This window comes from Pleurodeles waltl, chromosome 9 (genome assembly GCF_031143425.1).
Source record: "Pleurodeles waltl isolate 20211129_DDA chromosome 9, aPleWal1.hap1.20221129, whole genome shotgun sequence".
Lineage (NCBI taxonomy): Eukaryota > Metazoa > Chordata > Amphibia > Caudata > Salamandridae > Pleurodeles > Pleurodeles waltl.
The window spans coordinates 456,029,494-456,049,460 of record NC_090448.1 but is presented as its reverse complement, the minus strand read 5'-3'; the positions used below and the strand labels follow the sequence as shown (position 1 = coordinate 456,049,460).

General features: G+C 48.5%; 1 protein-coding gene across 1 annotated transcript in view; it reads left to right on the top strand.

The window, feature by feature from the left end:
- TDRD9 (tudor domain containing 9) overlaps positions 1 to 19,967 on the top strand; it is a 2,107,755-nt gene that overhangs the window by 1,903,209 nt on the left and 184,579 nt on the right. The window contains exon 33 of the mRNA XM_069207577.1: positions 11,286 to 11,382. Within this exon, the coding sequence (XP_069063678.1) occupies positions 11,286 to 11,382 (97 nt within the window). The remainder of the gene's footprint in view (positions 1 to 11,285; positions 11,383 to 19,967) is intronic.

The window sequence follows — 19,967 nt, the reverse complement described above, 5'->3', positions numbered from 1 at the left end:
CCACTGCTCCCCTTTAACAAAGCACTTACAGATGCCCTAATGGCAACCTGGTGTAAGCCTAGCACACAAGCTTCTGTGAATAAGTCAATTGTGCGCCACCATGGCATCGCCCCAGAGGACCCATCTTTCATCTCCCAGCACCCTACCCTAAAGAGCTTGGTTGTCCAGGCATCCACTTCTCATGGAGCATTCCCTGCTACTCCCCTGGATAGGGAATCCAAAGTCTGGATAACTTAGGCAAGAAAAAGGTTTCTCCTACCAGCCTGGCATTGCAGTTGGTAAATACCACATCCTTTTGGGCTGGTACTCCCACACACTGTGGGACTTGGGTGCGCAAGTGCTGCCACAGGTCCCAGAGGAGGCCTGTGCTATTATTTCCCAAACAGTGAAGGATGGGAGAGTTGTAGCCAAGTTCACCATCAGGTGTGATTTGGTTATGACCAATTCACTGGGCAGAGTGGTTTCGTCGATGGTGGAGCTTCGACTTTACACCTGGCTTTTTGTGAAATGTTCAGGCAAGCCTTATGGGCATGCCCTTCGAAAGTACTAGTCACTTCAAAGACAAGACCGACTCAGCAGTGATGTGCTTTAAGGACACGCGGGCTTCGGCCAGGTCATTTGGCATCTCATTGACTACACGTCCCCAGTCTGCTTTTTGCCCCTTTCATGGATGCAGAAAGGGCGTACCACCTCCCCAACCCTGTGCCAGCCACCGTCCTGAGCAAGCTCCCAAGCATGGTGCAGGCACAGTACATACCAACCATGTGGATCAGGTAGCTAGAGGTTAGCCACAACCACCAGCCCCCTGGCAGCTGCAGCCTCTAAGCCCTCCTAATCTGACCCTAAAATACCATGGGTGTCTAGTTGGTGGGAGAATCCACCATCATCTCCACCACTGGCAGTCCATTACAGGGACAGGTGGGTCTTACGGATCATTCCTTAGGGGCTACTCCTGTCCCTTCGAATCATCACCCCTCCACTCCTTATACACCCAACACTTAATCGTATGACGGAGTATCATTTGACCTTCCTCCACAGGTAAGTTATTACTTTCTTGGCCAATTGAGCCATAGAGAGGGTTCCGATATCAGAAGAAGGCAGTGGTTGCTATTCCCCCTCCTGTCTCATACCCAGAAAGAACAAGGGTCTTCGACCTATCCTAGACCTCCACACCCTCAATCTTTTCCTCAAAAAGGAGATTCTCACTTTGGCTCAGTGTAGGAAGCTGAAGGAGGCAATAAGAGATAATACTAATGCTATATTTGTGGTAGTGTGGTCAAGCAGTTAGGCTTATCAGAGGGAAGTGTTAAGCATTTGTTGTACACACACAAGCAAAAAGTGAAAACACACACTCAGTGACTTAACTCCAGACCAATAGGTTTTTATATAAAAAATATTCTTTCTTACTTTATTTCTAGAGCCACAAGATTAATTTAGCAGGCGAGTACATTAAATGAAAGGTACTTTGATAGTAATTCTTAGAACTTTGAATGGAATCAACAATGTACAGTTTTTCTTAAAATGGCAAAAAGCTATTTTAAAAGTGGACACTGCAGTTTTCAACAGTTCCACAAATAGAGCATTAGTATTATCTCTTATTGCCTGTGTCAAGCCTTGTGGGGAAGCCCTGGAATCTGTGCGCACTGTATCTGATTTTTATATAGTATATACAGAGCCAGCTTCCTACATACGTGTCTGTGAACCCTGACAAAGTGGTGTTGCGCAGTAAGGCTTCCTTCCTTCCAAATGTTGTTACGCCTTTTCATGTAGGCCAGTCCATCACCTTGTCTACTTTTTATGGACCTCCACATCCTTCTCATGAGCAGGAGAGACTCCCCCGTCTTGACCCAAAAAGAGCATTGGCATTCTATCTAAATCGTACTAAAGATTTCTGGGTGGACGATCATCTCTTTGTTGGTTATATGGGTGTGACGAAAGGGAAAGCGGTCCAAAAACGTACTATCTCTTGATGGGTACTTCTTTGCATCAAGATGTGCTACACTTTGGCCAAGAGGCAACCCCCTGAGGGCTTGCCCGCTCATTCCACCAGAGGACCTGCTGCTTCCACTGCGTTAGCATACGGAGTTCCTGTCCTGAATATCTGCCAGGCAACTACGTGGGCATCCCTGCACATGTTTGCTAAACATTACTGCCTGGACAGTAAGGTCCGTTGGGACGGCTACTTTGGTCATTCGGTCCTGCAGGACTTTTAGTATGATCTTGGTTCGCAGCCCACCTCTGAGGATGGCATTGCTTGGGTATCTATTCTAAGGTGAGGAATCTGCAACTAGAAGTCTCTATCAGATGTTCAAGTTTCTCGCCTTCGGTAATGAAATATCTGATAGAGACACATTCTAGTTGCAGATTCCTTACCCGCCCACCCATCCTCCTCGCTTGCGAACTTACTTCAAGGGACAGGTATAGGAAGTTGGCTCTGTATATACTATCTCAAAGTGCGAGATAGTGTGCACAGAGTCCAAGGGTTCCCCTTAGAGGTTGATAGTGGCAACATTTGATCATTCTAATGCTCTAGTTTGTGGTAGTGTGGTCGAGCAGTAGGTGTATCAGAGGGTAGTGTTAAGCATTTGTTGTACACACACACAGGCAATACATGAGAACACACACTCAAAGGCCTAACTCCAGGCCAGTAGGTTTTTATATAGAAAAATGTTATTTTCTTAATTTATTTTAGAACCAAAAGATTCAGAATTCAAGTAAGTACATACATTGTAAGGTACTTGCCATAGGTAAATATGGAACTTAGAATTCAAACAGTAATGTACACAGTTTTGGCAAAAATGGCAATAAGCTATTTCAAAAGTGGACAGAGGGCAAAAATCAACAATTTCTGGGGGATGTAAGTACAAGTTAGTTTAGCAGGTAAGTAAAGCACTTAAAAGTTCAGTCTCTGGGGCATGGGCAGCCCCGCCGTTGGGGGTTCAAGTCAATCCCAAACACCCAGCACCACCAACACAGGGCTGGTCAGGTGCAGAGGTCAAAGTAGGGCCCAAATAACATAGGCGCCTATGGAAACCAGGGGTGCTCCGGTTCCAGTCTGCTAGCAGGTAAGTACCTGTGTCCTCGGGGAGCAGACCAGGTGGGTTTTGTAGAGCACTGGGGAGGGATCACAAAGAGGCACTCAAAATACACCCTCAGCGGCACAGGGGCAGCCGGGTGCAGTGTGCAAAGTAGGTGTCGGGTTTTAGATAGAAATCAATGGAGTGGCCCGGGGGTCACTCTGGCGATGCAGGCAGGGCACAGGGAGGCTTCTCGGGCCAGCCACCAACTGGGCAAGGGTGAGGGCTGCCTGCTGGTCGTTGCTGCACTGGTGGTCGGTGTAGGAGGCTGGCCTGGCTTGTAGTGGGTACCAAGGGGTACTTACACTCTGTACCAGGTCCAGTTATCCCTTATTAGTGTAGAAGAGGTGTTTCTAGCAGCTTAGGCTGATAGAAGGTAGCTATAGCAGAGCAGCTTAGGCTGAACTAGGAGACATGCAAAGCTCCTACTATACCACTGGTGTCATATGCACAATATCATAAGAGAACACAATACACAGATATACTAAAAATAAAGGTACTTTATTTTTATGACAATATGCCAAAAGTATCTCTGTGAGTACCCTCAGTATGAGGATGCCAAATATACACAAGATATATGTACACAATACCAAAAATATGCAGTAATAGCAAAAGGAAGTAATGCAAGCAATGTAAAGTTACAGTAGATTGAAATAGGAGCACATAGGTATAGGGGCAACACAAACCATATACTCCAAAAGTAGAATGCGAATAACATATGGACCCCAAACCTATGTGAGCTTGTAGAGGGTCGCTGGGACTGTAAGAAAACAGTAAGGGTTAGAAAAATAGCCCACCCCAAGACCCTGAAAAGTAGGTGTAAAGTGCACCTATATTCCCTAGAGAGCACAGAAGTCGTGATAGGGGAGTTCTGCAAGGAAGACCAACACCAGCAATGCAACCAAAGTGGATTTGCGGACGAGAGTACCTGTGGAACAAGGGGACCAAGTCCAAGAGTCGCGACAAAGTCGAGAGTGGGCAGATGCCCAAGAAATGCCAGCTGAGGGTGCACAGAAGCTGCCACCGGATGGTAGAAGCTGTGGATTCTGCAAGAACGAAGAGGGCTAGAAACTTCCCCTTTGGAGGATGGATGTCCCACGTCGTGAAGAAGCTTGCAGAGGTGTTCCCCCGCAGAAATACTGCAAACAAGCCTTGCTAGCTGCAAGGGTCACGGTTAGGGTTTTTGGATGCTGCTGTGGCCCAGGAGGGACCAGAATGTTGCCACTTGGATGAGGAGACAGATGGGGCGCCCAGCAAGTCAGGGAGCCCTCACAGAAGCAGGCAGCACCCGCAGAAGTACCAGAACAGGCACCTGGAAGAGGAGTGAACCGGAGCTCACCGAAGACACAAAAGGGAGTCCCACGACGCCGGAGGACAACTCAGGAGGTTGTGCACTGCAGGTTAGAGTGTGGGGGACCCAGGCTTGGCTGTGCACAAAGGGAATCCTGGAAGAGTGCACAGGAGCTGGAGCAGCTGCAAATCATGCGGTACCCAGCAATGCAGTCTATCGTGGGGAGGCAAGGACTTACCTCCACCAAACTTGGACTGAAGAGTCACTGGACTGTGGGAGTCACTTGGACAGAGTTGCTGAGTTCCAGGGACCACGCTCGTCGTGCTGAGAGGGGACCCAGCGGACCGGTGACGCAGTCTTTTGTTGCCTGCGGTTGCAGGAGGAGGATTCCGTCTTCCCACAGGAGATTTCTTCAGAGCTCCTGGTGCAGAAAGGAGGCAGGCTACCCCCAGAGCATGCACCACCAGGAAACAGTTGAGAAGGCGGCAGGAGAAGCGATACAAGGTTGCAGTAGTCGTCTTTGCTACTTTGTTGCGTTTTTGCAGGCGTCCTGTGCAGTCAGCGGTCGCTCCTTTGGCAGAAGGTGAAGAGAGAGATGCAGAGGAACTCGGATGAGCACTTGCATTCGTTATCTAAAGAATTCCCCAAAGCAGAGACCCTAAATAGCCAGAAAAGGAGGTTTGGCTACCTAGGAAGGAGGATAGGCTAGTAACACAGTTAAGAGCCTATCAGAAAGAGTCTCTGACGTCACCTGATGGCACTGGCCACTCAGAGCAGTCCAGTGTGCCAGCAACACCTCTGTGTATCCAAGATGGCAGAGGTCTGGAGCACACTGGAGGAGCTCTGGGCACCTCCCCTGGGAGGTGCAGGTCAGGGGAGTGGTCACTCCCCTTTCCTTTGACCAGTTTCGCGCCAGAGCAGGGCTGGGGGATCCCTGAACCGGTGTAGACTGGCTTATGCAGAGATGAGCACCATCTGTGCCCATCAAAGCATTTCCAGAGGCTGGGGGAGGCTACTCCTCCCCAGCCCTGACACCTTTTTCCAAAGGGAGAGGGTGTAACACCCTCTCTCTGAGGAAGTCCTTTGTTCTGCCTTCCTGGGCCAAGCCTGGCTGGACCCCAGGATGGCAGAAACCTGTCTGAGGGGTTGGCAGCAGCTGCAGTGAAACCCGGGGAAAGGCAGTTTGGCAGTACCCGGGTCTGTGCTAGAGACTCGGGGGATCATGGAATTGTCTCCCCAATGCCAGAATGGCATTGGGGTGACAATTCCATGATCTTAGACATGTTACATGGCCATGTTCGGAGTTACCATTGTGACGCTATACATATGTATAGTGCACGTGTGAAATGGTGTCCCCGCACTCACAAAGTCCGGGGAATTTGCCCTGAACAATGTGGGGGCATCTTGGCTAGTGCCAGGGTGCCCACACACTAAGTAACTGAGCACCCAACCTTCACCAGGTGAAGGTTAGACATATAGGTGACTTATAAGTTACTTAAGTGCAGTGGTAAATGGCTGTGAAATAACATGGACGTTATTTCACTCAGGCTGCAGTGGCAGGCCTGTGTAAGAATTGTCAGAGCTCCCTATGGGTGGCAAAAGAAATGCTGCAGCCCATAGGGATCTCCTGGAACCCCAATACCCTGGGTACCTTAGTACCATATACTAGGGAATTAAAAGGGTGTTCCAGTATGCCAATGTGAATTGGTGAAATTGGTCACTAGCCTGTTAGTGACAATTTAGAAAGCAGAGAGAGCATAACCACTGAGGTTCTGGTTAGCAGAGCCTCAGTGAGACAGTTAGTCATCACACAGGGAACACATACAGGGCACACTTATGAGCACTGGGGCCCTGGCTGGCAGGGTCCCCGTGACACATACATTAAAACAACATATATACAGTGAAATATGGGGGTAACATGCCAGGCAAGATGGTACTTTCCTACAGTCGGTTTCTCTCTGGCCTGGTGGCTGCGGGTGCAGTTCTTCTTCCAGGCGCGGGTTCTTTGTTAACGGGCAGTCGCGGTCAGGGGGAGCCTCCGGAATCTCTCTGGAGGCGTCACTGTGGGGGTGCAGGGAGGTCGTCTCAGGGTGTACACGTCGTTGGAGTCAACTGGGGGTCCTCTCTGCAGTGTTGGTTCTTCTGGACACGAGCCGGGGCGTCGGGTGCAGAATGTTGTTCTGGAGTGAGGCTGAAGTCCATTTAAAGAGGGTTTCTTCTTTGTAGTTTAGACACAGCCGCTGACCACTGGAGTTTCTTGGTCCTTTGGGTTGCAGGGCAGTCCTCTGAGTCAGCAGAGGTCGGTGGTCCCGCTGGATGCATTGATGTTGCAGGTTCTTTGAGTCTGGAGACAGGCCAGTAGGGCTGGGGCCAAGTCAGTTTTGGTCTCTGTCGTCTCTGCGGGGCTTTCAGGTCAGTAGTCCTTCTTCTTGTTTCAGGTCATCAGGAATCTGTTTTCCTCGGTTCAGGGTCGCCCCTAAATACTAGTTTTAGGAGCGTGTTTAGGGCTGGAGGGCAGTAGCCAATGGCTACTATCTCTGAGGGTGGCTACACCCTCTGTGTGCCCCCTCCCTTTGGGGAGGGGGGCACATCCCTGTTCCTGTAGGGCTAAATCCTCCAAAGCAAGATGGCCGATTTTCTAAGGAGGGGGTCACTTCAGCTCTGGTCACCATAGGGGTGGACCTGGCTGAAGGGGTGACTCCTCCTTGTTTTTCTCATTATCTCCTCGTACTTGCCGCCAAAAGTGGAGGCTGTGTCCGGCGGGCGGGCATCTCCACTAGCTGGAGTACTCTGGGACATTGTAACACGACGCCTGAGCCTTTGAGGCTCACTGCTAGGTGTTACAGTTCCTGCAGGGGGGAGATGTGAAGTGCAGGCTTTGTTTCTGGCCTCAGAGAGCACAAAGGCTCTCACCCCAGGAGGTCTGAAACTCGTCCCTCCGTGGCAGGCTGGCACAGACAAGTCAGTCCTGCACTGAAGGATTGGGTAAAATACAGGGGGCATCTCTACGATGCCCTCTGTGTGCATTTTGTAATAAATCCAGCACCGGCATCAATGTGGGATTATTATTCTGAGAAGTTTGATACCAAACTTTCCAGTATTTAGTGTAGCCATTATGGAGCTGTGGAGTTTGTTTTGACAAGCTCCCAGACCATATACTTAATATGGCCACACTGTACTTAAGTCCAAGAATGGACTTAGATACTGTAGGGGCATATTGCTCACGCAGTTATGCCCTCTCCTGAGGTATAGTGCACCCTGCCTTAGGGCTTTAACACTTGCTAGAGGGGTGACTTACCTATGCCACAGGCAGTATTTTGTGTGCATGGCATCCTGAGGGGGACACCATGTCGACTTTGCCTTTTTCTCCCCACCAACACACGCGATCTGTAATGGCAGCGTGCTGCAGCCCTTAGGGACCTTCCCTGGTCATAGGGCCCTGGGTACCACTGGTACCCTTTACAAGAGACTTATCTGTGTTCCAGGGCTGTGCCAATTTTGGAAACAATGGTACATTTTTAATGAAAGAACACTGGTGCTGAGGCCTGGTTAGAAGGGTCCCAGCACAATTATCAGTCAAGTCAGCATCGATATCAGGAAAAAAGTGTGGGGGGGTAACTGCAACAAGGAGCCATTTTCCTACAGCAGGGATTCTCCATTCAGGTCCTTAGCTCTGGCGCACCAATCTCAGTGTCCTTTGCGGCTCTGCGCTATGGCATGGAAAGACGTTAAAAGAAACTGACGTCCCTGCACTGAGTCGGCGTCTATGTAGTACTCCCGATGTCATCACTACGACTATGCCACTCGTGGAGTCTACCGATGCCACCTACCGACGCACAAGGGTGTTGCTCGTCAAAAAAATCTCTTGATCCAGTGTTACACGTGGGGGAAAATGCTAAGGTAAGGTATCTGCAACTAGAATATGTCTCTGTCTCTACCAGATATTTAGTTACTGAAGTAAGTAACTTGTACTTCAGGGCTATGTACTTTAGTGTCTCTCTCTGCGGGCTGGGGGGTCCTCAGATTCGATGTGCAAGACTCCAGCAGGACTCCTCTGCAACGTTTACTTTGTCTTCTGGCCACTGAAACCGCAACTGGACTTCACAGGAACCTACAATCTGCAGCTACAGCGACAAGACTGCTCTGCAACATTGTTTCTCCGGCTCCTTGCAACATTGCCCTTGCTTTGCATCCTCCTAGGGCGGCAAGTCTTCAGTCTGCACCAAGAAGGAATCTCCCTTTAAGTGAAGGAGTCACTCCCCTGCATCCACAGGCACCTACTGCAAATAAGACTGGCTGGGTGGATTTCCTCTCATCCTGAGCTTCATGGATCCTGCATCACTGGTGGTGATCCAGAGTAGTCCTCTTGGGCCTCTCACCCAGCTTTCCAACTTTGGTGGAAGTCAGCCCTTGCCTTCCTACGCAGGATAGTACCCCCATGTGCAACGCATCTCTAGCAGCTGCCAAGGCTTGCTTGCATCTCCTCCAAGGGAACTTCAGGCTACGCGTATCTCCAGCCCTCCGCACTCCTTCCTGCGACGCACAACCCTCTGCGTGGTACTCGTGGGATCCCTTTCTGTAGTGCTACATGGGTGCCTTCTGCAACTCTTGTGTCCCAGTCCTGTGGGACTCCTTTGGGTACTGCCTTTGCTCCTGTGGGGCTCCCTGTGTCGCTGAGGGTCCCCTCTGGGTCCTCCTCCTGGGTTGAGTCCTCCTGCCCCTTGCTGGTCCCCGGCAGCACCATTTTTCCACTAACCGCAAATTTGCCTTTGCCAAGGCTTGTTCGTGAAATTCCTGCACCAACACCCATCTGCAATCTTCATTCCAGCGTCGGACATCTTCTGCATCCCTCAGGAACTCTTCTCCGGCTCCAGGGCTACAGTGCTGACATGTTCTTCCTCACTGTCGACCAACTCCTCCAAGTACAACTGTTTGGGTAGTAGCTCCTACCCATCCTGGACTCCACTGTAGCCTTTGGACTTGGCCCCATCTCTCCACAGCTCTTCCTCTCCAGGAATCCACCGCTGGTTTCTTGCAGTCTTGTCTGGGGCTCTTCTTTTTATTTTCCTTTTCCTTCCTTTTGGGTGGTTTGGGGAAATTCCAGTGATTTACTCCTGCTTTCCTGGTCGCTGGAGGGGGTACTGTGGTTCCTCTGTGGTTTTCTAGTACACCCAGCTCCCCTCTACATATTCACCTTACCTAGGTGGGGGTCTTGTGTTCTCATTCCCTTTTTTTAGTATATGGTTTGGGCTCCCCCTAGGGTCACTATTGCCTATCTGCATTTGCACTGTTTTCTAACCTTTTCTGTGCCTCTTACTGTTTACTAGTGTATATAATTAGTGTATTCCTTACCTCTTATTGGAGGGTTGCCCTTCTAGTATTTTGTGGTATTGTGTGACCAAAAATAAAGTATCTTTATTTTTGTTCAAATTAGTGTTTTCATTCATGTGTGTAAGTGCAGTGTGACTACAGTGGTTTCGCATGTCTCCTAGGTAAGCCTTGGCTCCTCCTCCACCGCTTTCTGTTGAGAGCCTGGCTTTTATACACTGCCTACACTTCACTAAGAGACCACCATCTCTTAAAATTCTTTGAGTTGAAACTACAAAATGTATATGGTTGAAGTTACATCATATATATGTTGGTGGTTCCTGGGATTAATTTGAGAAAGTAGGCAAAACGAAGATTTAGAATTTTGCCACCAAGTATCAGTCTGTTTTATATACATCTGGATAAGGAAAGCAAAAGTTAATTGATTTCGCTGAAATAGTTTGATAGTTTTCAAAATATAGGACACCAAAACTTTCAGTTGATACAGATATATGCAGTATTTGCTCAGGAAATGAGGATTTCTTCTGTTAATGACAACACCTCCTTATTGGGGGATTCAGCAAACTAAGAGCTTTTTATGTAGTGGTACAGAAATATATTTCAATTAGTATAACATGTTTTTGCATGGTGTTGAAATTCTAATAACATTGATTTTACCTTGAATTTGAATTTAGCTTTACTGCACCAAGTTATGAGGCAGGAAATTTGCAAGGGAGCACTTAGATGGTCATTTAGATATTGACTGATGCTCAATAGGGACTGGCAGAGGCCCATCTTTTCTTTTGTTTTGAGAGATACCCACGTGTGGAAATAATATCTGTGCTGTGAAGGAAAATGCAGTCACCGTGACACCCTATGCAGCAGTAGCTTGCTGAGCTGTTGCCATATTTAAATAGGGATTACACGTTATGTGGTCCAACATACCTTTGAGGTGTGTCTATTCTTCTTGTATTTGAGGTTCTACAGCCAGTTTTTTTATTCCTTGGGAAATATTAAAAATAGATACATTCTGCAGAGGGATTAGCGTCCCTTAGAATAAAGTGCTTACCTTCGATGAAGACTGTGTTGAATCTACAGATTATCACCAATCTGCATCCCATCCTGCTTCTCATATCTTCTGAGGCCCTGTGTAGCTGGGAATACCCAAGTCTGAGTGACATGAATGTGACCGCTCAATTTTTGCTCCAGCATGTTTGTGTCGGAATGAAGGTGCCTGCACTAGCTTGACAGTCTGGGATTTAAGTGGTGTTTGCCCGAAAAAGGACTGCATCAAAAAAGAAAGGCTTGAGTTGCTGTTTGTACTTTGTAAAGGGAAATAATTTGCATCAGGAACACAGTATCCATCAGCACCAAGTTTATTTAAAGTATTTACGTTTTTCTTGTTAGTCTGTAACTGGGTATATAACTTGAGGAAGGGTTGTAGGTTCTAAAACCCTTTACAAATATTCCATCCAGTTGCTATTTAATTGTAAGCATGTTCTTATATAAAATTCATATCTACCAGAATGTAAGAGTTATACCAATGGAAAAAAACTACAGAGATTACCATATTATCTCCAGATGCAACTGCCTTTGCTTCTCTTTTACAGGTTCTACAATGCTACTTAGGGAAACTTCATTGATGCCGAATATTCCTGGGCTTCCTGCCATTATTGCCATGTTGTTTGCTCCTGTTATTGAACTTAGGTAATGTATTATTGGATTAACTGGGCCATGCACATTTTCACTTAGAGAAACTCAGTTTTATGTGATACCTATTTTTTAATTGGCTCAGAAAAAAATCCTACCCCAAAATCAGTTTGTGTATTGATGGTGTTGTCTTTTATTGGGCTAATTTAGTATGGCAAAGATTGTTTTGAGTTTTACTCATTAGACTATAGGGAAATGGTCTGAAGATTTATTAGCTGAAATTGGGGAGGTGTTGTTTTATACTTCCAGTCCTAAATCATGTGTCCGAAAACTGATCTTAAATTACAAACATAGTGGTCAGTGGTTTTTTCAAGAGACAGTTATTTATTTTCAAACAAATAAATGACACATTTTTGTTTAAAAAAATCTTGGATTAATTACATTGTCATATGTTTCTAAATTGTTTTTTCTTGGCCAGTGTTTTTCTTTAGGCTTCAACTCAATATTGGAGAAGGTATAATCCCTAAATGGATGTTAAGAGGCCCCAATGGATCTGTTAGGGAATTAAATAACTCTGAGAAACGTATATCATTTATTTTAGTTCCAATATTGTTCATTCAATCAGCAGATTTGTAGAGCGCTTCTTGTCACTCATGTGGTGCGGGCAAGGTCCAGTTGATAAGCCGTAAAGCCAAGTCTTTGGGGGCTTTTGGAACTCTGGAACGGATGGGTAGGTCGTCGGATGAAGTGTAGCTCTTTCCATGCCTTTGCTGCTAGGTAGGAGAAGGAGCGACCTCAGTATCTGCTAGGTCCGATGTTGGAGAAAGGGAATTGTAGCGGAGGTTTCTGGTGGGCTGATAGAAGTTCAAGTTAATATTGTTGTGACAGCACAATGACTGTTTTCTAATTTAAAAAGTTTTAATTATTCCAAAAGAAAACTTCATGGTGGTCCCATCAGTGTCTTTGTGCAGAAGGTATGAAAATACAATTCCTGTATCATTATATGAGGGATTCAACCTAGTAGGTACAAAAGTCCTTGAATAATACAGTTAATGCAGTTTGACAAATCTTATGAAAAAACTTTTTTCCTTGACCACTGTCCATTTGGTTATAACTGAAAATACATGCAATCTTGCTTAGTCTTGCTTAGTAGTTTATGCTGTTCAGAAAATATTATGTTAATAGGAATTGACCTACAGTATGAGTTATTGAAATACAATGTGGTTAAAAAGTATTTAGTTGTTGCATTTGGGTTCTGCCCATTCAGTATGCCTGGATTTTCACTTTATTTTTATTATCACCTGGTTTTGTACTTTTTACTGTGGGCGAGTCTCACTACCTGTGTCTTACCCATGGGAATCATATGGCAAACAGGCATCACATGTTTACCACCGTTGTCTGCCTTTTAGGATAAGGCCCCTGTAGGAAGTTGGCTCTGTATGTACCATTTCAAAGTAAGAAATAGTGTGCACAGAGTCCAAGGGTTCCCCTTAGAGGTAAGATAGTGGCAAAATTAGATAATTCTAATGCTCTATTTTGTGGTAGTGTGGTCGAGCTGTAGGCTTATCAGAGGGCAGTGTTAAGCATTTGTTGTACACACACAGGCAATAAATGAGGAACACACACTCAGACTTACTCCAGGCCAATAGGTTTTTATATAGAAAAATATATTTTCTTAGTTTATTTTTAGAACCACATGTTCAAGATTTGAAGTAAATAAATAAAATGCAAGGTACTCCACACAGGTAAGTTAGGAACTTTGAATTAGAGCAATAACGTATACAGTTTTTGTTAAAATGCAATAAGCTATTTTAAAAGTGGACACTGCAAAAATCAACAGTTCCTGGGGGAGGTAAGTAAAGGTTAGATTGTGAGGTAAGTAAGACACTTACAAGTCTCAGTTCCTGAGCATAGGCAGCCCACCGTTGGGGGTTCAAGGCAACCTCAAAGTTACCACACCAGCAGCCCAGGGCCGGTCAGGTGCAGAGGTCAATGAGGTGCCCAAAACACATAGGCGCCTATGGAGAACAGGGGTACTCCGGTTCAAGTCTGCCAGCAGGTAAGTACCTGCGTCCTCAGGGGGGTTTTGTAGAGCACTGGGGGGGGGGGAGACGCGGGGGTCACTCTAGCGGTGCAGGCACACACGCACGGGGGGCTTCTTGGGACAGCCACCACCTGGGCTAGGCAGAGGGTCGCCTGGGGGTCACTCTTACACTAAGGTTCGGTTCCTTCAGGTCCTGGGGGCTGCGGGTGCAGTGCTTGGTCCAGGCAGTCACGGTCAGGTGGGCCTCTAGATTCTCTCTTCATGCGTCACTGTGGGGACACAGGGGGGTCGTCTAGGGATACTCACACGGTCGCAGTCGCTGGGTAGTCCTCCCTGTGGTGTTTGTTCTCTGAATCTCGAGCCAAGGGTGTCGGGTACAGTGTGTGAAATCTTGCGCTTCCGGCGGGAAGAGTGAGTTCTTTGAAAGTTGCTTCTTTGTTGCAAAGATGTAGCTGTTGTTGAGCAGAGCCTCACAGGAGTTTCTTGCTCCTGGGGTTCAGGGCAGTCCTCTGAGGCTTCAGAGGTCGCTGGTCCTGTTGGATGCATCACTGGTTGCAGGTTTTCGATTCTGGAGACAGGCCGGTAGGGCTGGGACCAAAGCAGTTGTCGTCGTCCGTCGTCTCTGCAGGTTTGTAGGTCAGCAGTCCTTCTTTGTAGTTCAGGTTGCAGGAATCTAATTTCCTGGGTTCTGGGGTGCCCCTAAATACTAAATTTAGTGGGGTGTTTAGGTCTGGGAGGGTAGTAGCCAATGGCTACTGTCCTGGAAGGTGGCTACACCCTCTTTGTGCCTATTCCCTGAGGGGGGGGGGCACATCCCTAATCCTATTGGGGGAATCCTCCAAACCTAAAATGGAGGATTTCTAAAGGCAGGGGTCACCTCACCTCAAGACACCTTAGGGGCTGTGCTGACTGGTGGGTGACTCCTCCTAGTTTTTTTCATTATCTCCACCAGCCTTGCTGCCAAAAGTGGGGTCAGTGGCCGAAGGGGCGGGCATCTCCACTAGCTGGGATTCCCTGGGGCGCTGTAACAAAAGGGGTGAGCCTTTGAGGCTCACCGCCAGGTGTTACAGTTCCTGCAGGGGGAGGTGAGAAGCACCTCCACCCAGTACAGGCTTTGCTCCTGGCCACAGAGTGACAAAGGCACTCTCCACATGTCTGGTTGTGGCAGGCTGGCAGAAACTGTTCAGCCCCACACTAGAAGTCAGTTTGGCATTTAGGGGGCATATCTAAGATGTAATAAATTCCACACTGGCATCAGTGTGCATTTATTGTGCTGAGAGGTTTGATACCAAACCTCCCAGATTTCAGTGTAGCCATTATGGAACTGTGGAGTTCGTGTTTGACAAACTCCCAGACCATATACTCTTATGGCTACCCTGCACTTACAATGTCTAGGGTTTTTGCTTAGACACTGTAGGGGCATAATGCTCATGCACATATGCCCTCACCTGTGGTATAGTGCACCCTGCCTTAGGGCTGTAAGGCCTGCTAGAGGCGTGACTTACCTATACCACAGGCAGTGTGAGGTTGGCATGGCACTCTGAGGGGAGTGCTATGTCGACTTAGTCATTTTCTCCCCACCAGCGCACACAACCTGTGAGGCAGTGTGCATGTGCTGAGTGAGGGGTCCCCAGGGTGGCATAAGACATGCTGCAGCACTTATAGACCTTCCCTGGCATCAGGGCCCTTGGTACCAGGGGGTACCAGTTTCAAAGGACTTATCTGAGTACCAGGGCTGTGCCAGTTGTGGAAGCAAAGGTACAGTTTAGAGAAAGAATACTGGTGCTGGGGCCTGGTTAGCAGGGTCCCAGTACACTTTCAATCAAACTTAGCATCAGCAAAGGCAAAATGTCAGGGGGTAACCATGCCAAGGAGGCATTTCCTTACAGCCCCTACATGCAGCATTGCAAGGGGCACTTGGCTGGTGACATGTGAACGCATGCCTGCGGCCCGTGAGAAACCACTGCACTGTTGTGCAGAGCCCAGTAACTGCGCACAGGTAGCCTGGCGCAATAGAGCCTAAATATTCCACTGGGATAGGCCTTATAAGGTTAGTGTACACTAATGGGGAAGGTCAATGTGATTTACTGTTTTGTCTATAGTGACATTCCATTATACACATAGAGAGAACTGCCTTAGAGTGCAGTTTCAAATCTCTACAGAGACCATTGACATCTTGAATTAGAGTGCAACCTGTGCAGGGAAAATCAATTTTGTAACTTCAAAAACGATATCTGTACACCTTATGGCCCATCCAGTGTTTTCATATTTCCAGGATCAGAGCCCATGCCTTTTGTCACCATTCTTTGCCCAGTTAATTATATTTCTCTCCAGCAGCAGGAACCAAAGGCCGTCCCACACAAAAAGAACAATTAACAGCATTTTTCCCAGCTCCTGAGGAAGAAAGGGGCGAGGCGAAATTATTTGCATTAACCACTCAGCTGTCACACTGTACCACGGATGGGCCTGCCCAAGCCCACTGATCAAAGGAGAGTGCCCAGACAACTGGAGCCACTGCTGGGGAGGGGGTTACTCACTTTGAACTTATGATGAGCAAGGCCCTGGCAGTAATGTCAGCAAGGGATGAAATCCCCACCTCCAACTCCCTTGAGCAGATGTGACCAGTGTCTCCTGCATGATGCCATTTTGGAGTGTCCCAGCATGCTGTGCAGAAGGGTTGGGACAGGGGTGGAGAGTTGGCATGGCACTCTGGGAATGGCCAGGGGTGCCTGACTTCAGGAAGCTTCCTCTTCCCTTTAAGAAGTCGGGCCCAAGGGGGAAGACTCTCGCTTGCCTGTGGATTTTTCTATACTTTGCTGCTGGATCCTGGGATCACCATGGAAAATAAGAAGGAACTCCTTGACCCCCGCTCAGGACCAAGGACTCTGCCTAGCTGTCCCCATGACCAGTGGGTCTCCCCAAGGGCCAGTGAGGCTTGCCCCCTTAAGCCCCATGAGCATCAGTTGGGGGGAAAGTTCTGAACTTTTCTGCGCCCTGAAGCAAAGATCAAAATGAGAGCTGGCACAGGGAACCAGGGGGATCAGCTCTTTTGAGGACTGCACCACTTTGGAGGTGAGAAGGGTAATTGTAACTGCCCCTTTTGACTAGAGCTCGTCAACAGGAGTACCATTAGCCCACAATCATCCAAGTCAGCTGAATGGGGCCTAAGTTACGGTGTTATAAAGTTTGTCGACCTCTGAACTTTTCTGCGATCGAGCACATATGGCTCCCTCCTAAATTCCCCGGGGGTGGATCAGGGCCCAGGAGTTGGCACAATGTTGTTGGGAGGAGGGCATCCGTGGGGCCCCTCCTCTATTTCTTTTACTCAACTGAGGACCCCATACCCTGTAAGTCACCCCTATGGTCGGCTCTTCAGCCCAAGGACAAGTTGTACGGTTCTAAGTGTTCGGGTACCCCTGCATGAGCAGAGATAACCCTACAAACCACAGACTCAATTTTCTTGGCTTTCTAAGTGCGGGGAAACAATTCTAAGGTATGTAGTAGATGCTGGTCATTACGAGTTGTTAAATTATGTTATGGTTTATCCATACCTAGCCATGTTTGATATCAAACATGTTTGAATCATGCAACTACACTGCTTCCATTATTCGTTGCTTGCTACCATGTACTTTGGGGGTTCCTTAGAGGATCCCCAATGTCTGCCTCTACATGCTTACAGGGTCTGCATGCAAGCCAGTGCTGCTGCCGACCCCATGCTGCTGAGCTTATCTCGGACAGGGGAAGGCAGAATGTGACGGGCTGGAACCTTTTCGCCCGCACTCGGACTTTGCTTGTGCTGACACTGCCACTGGTGGGCCCCAGCAGCCCAGTTTACCTTCCCGTGATTGGCTGGACGCTTTGGAGTGGCGGGATGTCAGGAAGTCAAAATCGCCGCTACCCGAGCGTACGGCGTTCGGGTTTTGTGAAGGAGGAGTTGAAGGTGAGAGAGGAAGCGTGGACCATTTCCCAAAGGAGGAGTCTGGAGGAAAGAGGACGGACGACGAAAGCAGAGGACGGAGCCAAAGTAATAAGTTGAAGCATTCGTATCCTGGAAGAGATGGCTGGAGACGAGCATCGGATGCCCCGAAGCCCAGCAAGCGGGGGGACGAGCCGCTGCATCCCGCCACGCTTCTGGAGAAGCGTGGCAGTACAGGTGCGTGGGACCACGACCCTGAATCCGAGTGAAAGAGTGGAGAGAGAGAGAGAGAGAGAGAGAGAGAGAGAGAGAGAGAGAGAGAGAGAGAGAGAGAGACAAATAAGGGGCAGAAGCACAACACAAGAGAGGGGAAGGGGTGGGAAAGGATTGGGATCGAAGGGGAGGGGGAGGGGGAGGGTCGGAAAACTTACCACTAAACACTGTAGAACACAATAGTAGTATAGGTCACCGAAGACACCGCGCACAGGATACCGAGCACTGTAGAAGGAACAAAAACACAGGAAGCATATATGATTAACCATAAGAATCACTCGGAGAACTAGTACCTTGAAAAAATAGTGGGGTAAGACAGAAACAAAAGAAAGACTTACAGTAAGAGCAAATAGACAGAAGTGCCTAGTCCACTTACCGCTCCTGTTCTCTTCTTTCCACATGTGCCTCCCGGGGAACCCCCTACGGAAAAGCAACAGAAGAGAGGCGAGTGAAGACCAGACCACAGAAAACACCCCACTGTTAACCTCTTAAATGCGGGCGTCGGCCACTGGCCGACGCCCACACACCCTCCCTGGTGCGGGTCACGACCAGTGGCCGACACCAGGAAGGGCATTAATAAATCCTCGGGTGCGTCGCACCCGAGGATTTATTTTTTATTTTTTTTCCCCCCCCCCGGGAGACACGGAAGCTACCGTGTCTCCCCCTGCCCCCCACCCGCCCCTTTGTGACGTCAGCGCGCCGCGAGGCGCGCTGACGTTGCAAAGGTGTTTTCCCCATGAAAGCAGGAAGCAGCCTTGCGGCCGCTTCCTGCTTTCATGGGGAAAACGGCCTTTTTCACGCTCGGGAAGGCCTCGTAAGAAAGGGGAGAGTCTCCCCTTTCTTACGAGGCCTTCCTGAAAGTGTTTCCTGGCCCCCGATCGCAGCACAGCTGCGATCGGGGGCCAGGAAACACTTTCAGGATGGCCTCGTAAGAAAGGGGAGACACTCCCCTTTCTTACGAGGCCTTCCTGAAAGTGTTTCCTGGCCCCCGGTCGCAGCTGTGCTGCGATCGGGGGGGTCAGGAAACATTTTGAAAAGGCCTCGTAAGAAAGGGGAGACTCTCCCCTTTCTTATGAGGCCTTCTGAAACGGTTTCCTGGCCCCCGATCGCAGCACAGCTGTGATCGGGGGCCAGGAAACCCCACTAGACACCAGGGATTTCACTTTTGGGGGGCAGCCCCCCCCAGAAAACGGGCCGCCCCCCCCCCGGCATAATTTTCCTAAAAAAATAAAAAGGTAGGTGCCCCCTGGGGAGGGGGGGGGGGGGCGCGATCGCGCCCCCCCCCCCCCCCCCCCCCCCCCCCAGGGGATTTTTTTTTTTTTCAAAAAAAGAACAAACAAAAAAAAAAATTAAATGACAGGGGGTCGCCCGTGGGCAGGGTGACCCCCTGTGGGGGCAATTTTTTTTTTAGATGTTGTAGGGTTTCCCTGGGGGCCATTTTGGCCCCCAAGGAAACCATACAACAACTAAAAAAAAATATATGTATATATCTATATATATATATCTATGTAGATAGATATATCTAGGTACATGGATATATCTATAGATATATCTATGTAGATATATATTTATATATATATATATATAGGTAGATCTGTATCAAAGAGATTTATAAAGCGCGCTACTCACCTGTGAGGGTCTCAAGGCGCTGGGGGGGGGGACGGGGGGGAGGGAAAGGGGCTAGGAGGTTCACTGTTCAAAAAGCCAGGTTTTGAGGCTCTTCCTGAAAAGAAGTAGGTTTTGGGTCTTGCGAATGTGAGTTGTGAGTGCGTTCCATGTTTTGGGTGCAATGTAGGAGAAGGATCTGCCCCCGGTGGTGGTGTGTTTGATGCGGGGGTCAGAGGCGAGAGAGAGGTCAGCTGAACGGACGTTTCGTGTGGGGGTGTGGAAGGTGACTCTCGTTGAGGTAGGCAGGGCCTGTGTTGTGGAGTGATTTGTGTGTGAGGATGAGGATCTTGAAGGTGATCCTTTTGTCAATGGGGAGCCAGTGGAGGGATTTGAGGTGTGGAGAGATGTGTTCGTGTCGGTGGAGGTCGAGGATGAGTCGTGCTGCTGAGTTCTGGATGCGTGTAGTTTGCACTTGAGTTTTAGAGTGGTGCCGACGTAGAGGGCGTTTCTGTAATCAAGCCTGCTGCTGATGAGTGCGTGAGTGACAGTTTTTCTGGTCTCTGTGGGGATCCATTTTAATGTTTTTCAGTATACGGAGTTTGTTGAAGCATGAGGAGGTAAGAGCGTTGATTTTTTGGGTCATAGAGAGGGAGGAGTCTAGGATGATGCTGAGGTTGCGTGCGTAGTTGGCGGGGGTGGGTGCAGGGCCTAGCGTGGTGGGCCACCATGGGGGGTCCCAGGTTTTTTTGGTGAGGGCCAAAGAGGATTATTTCGGTTTTGCTTGAGTTGAGTTTCAGGTGG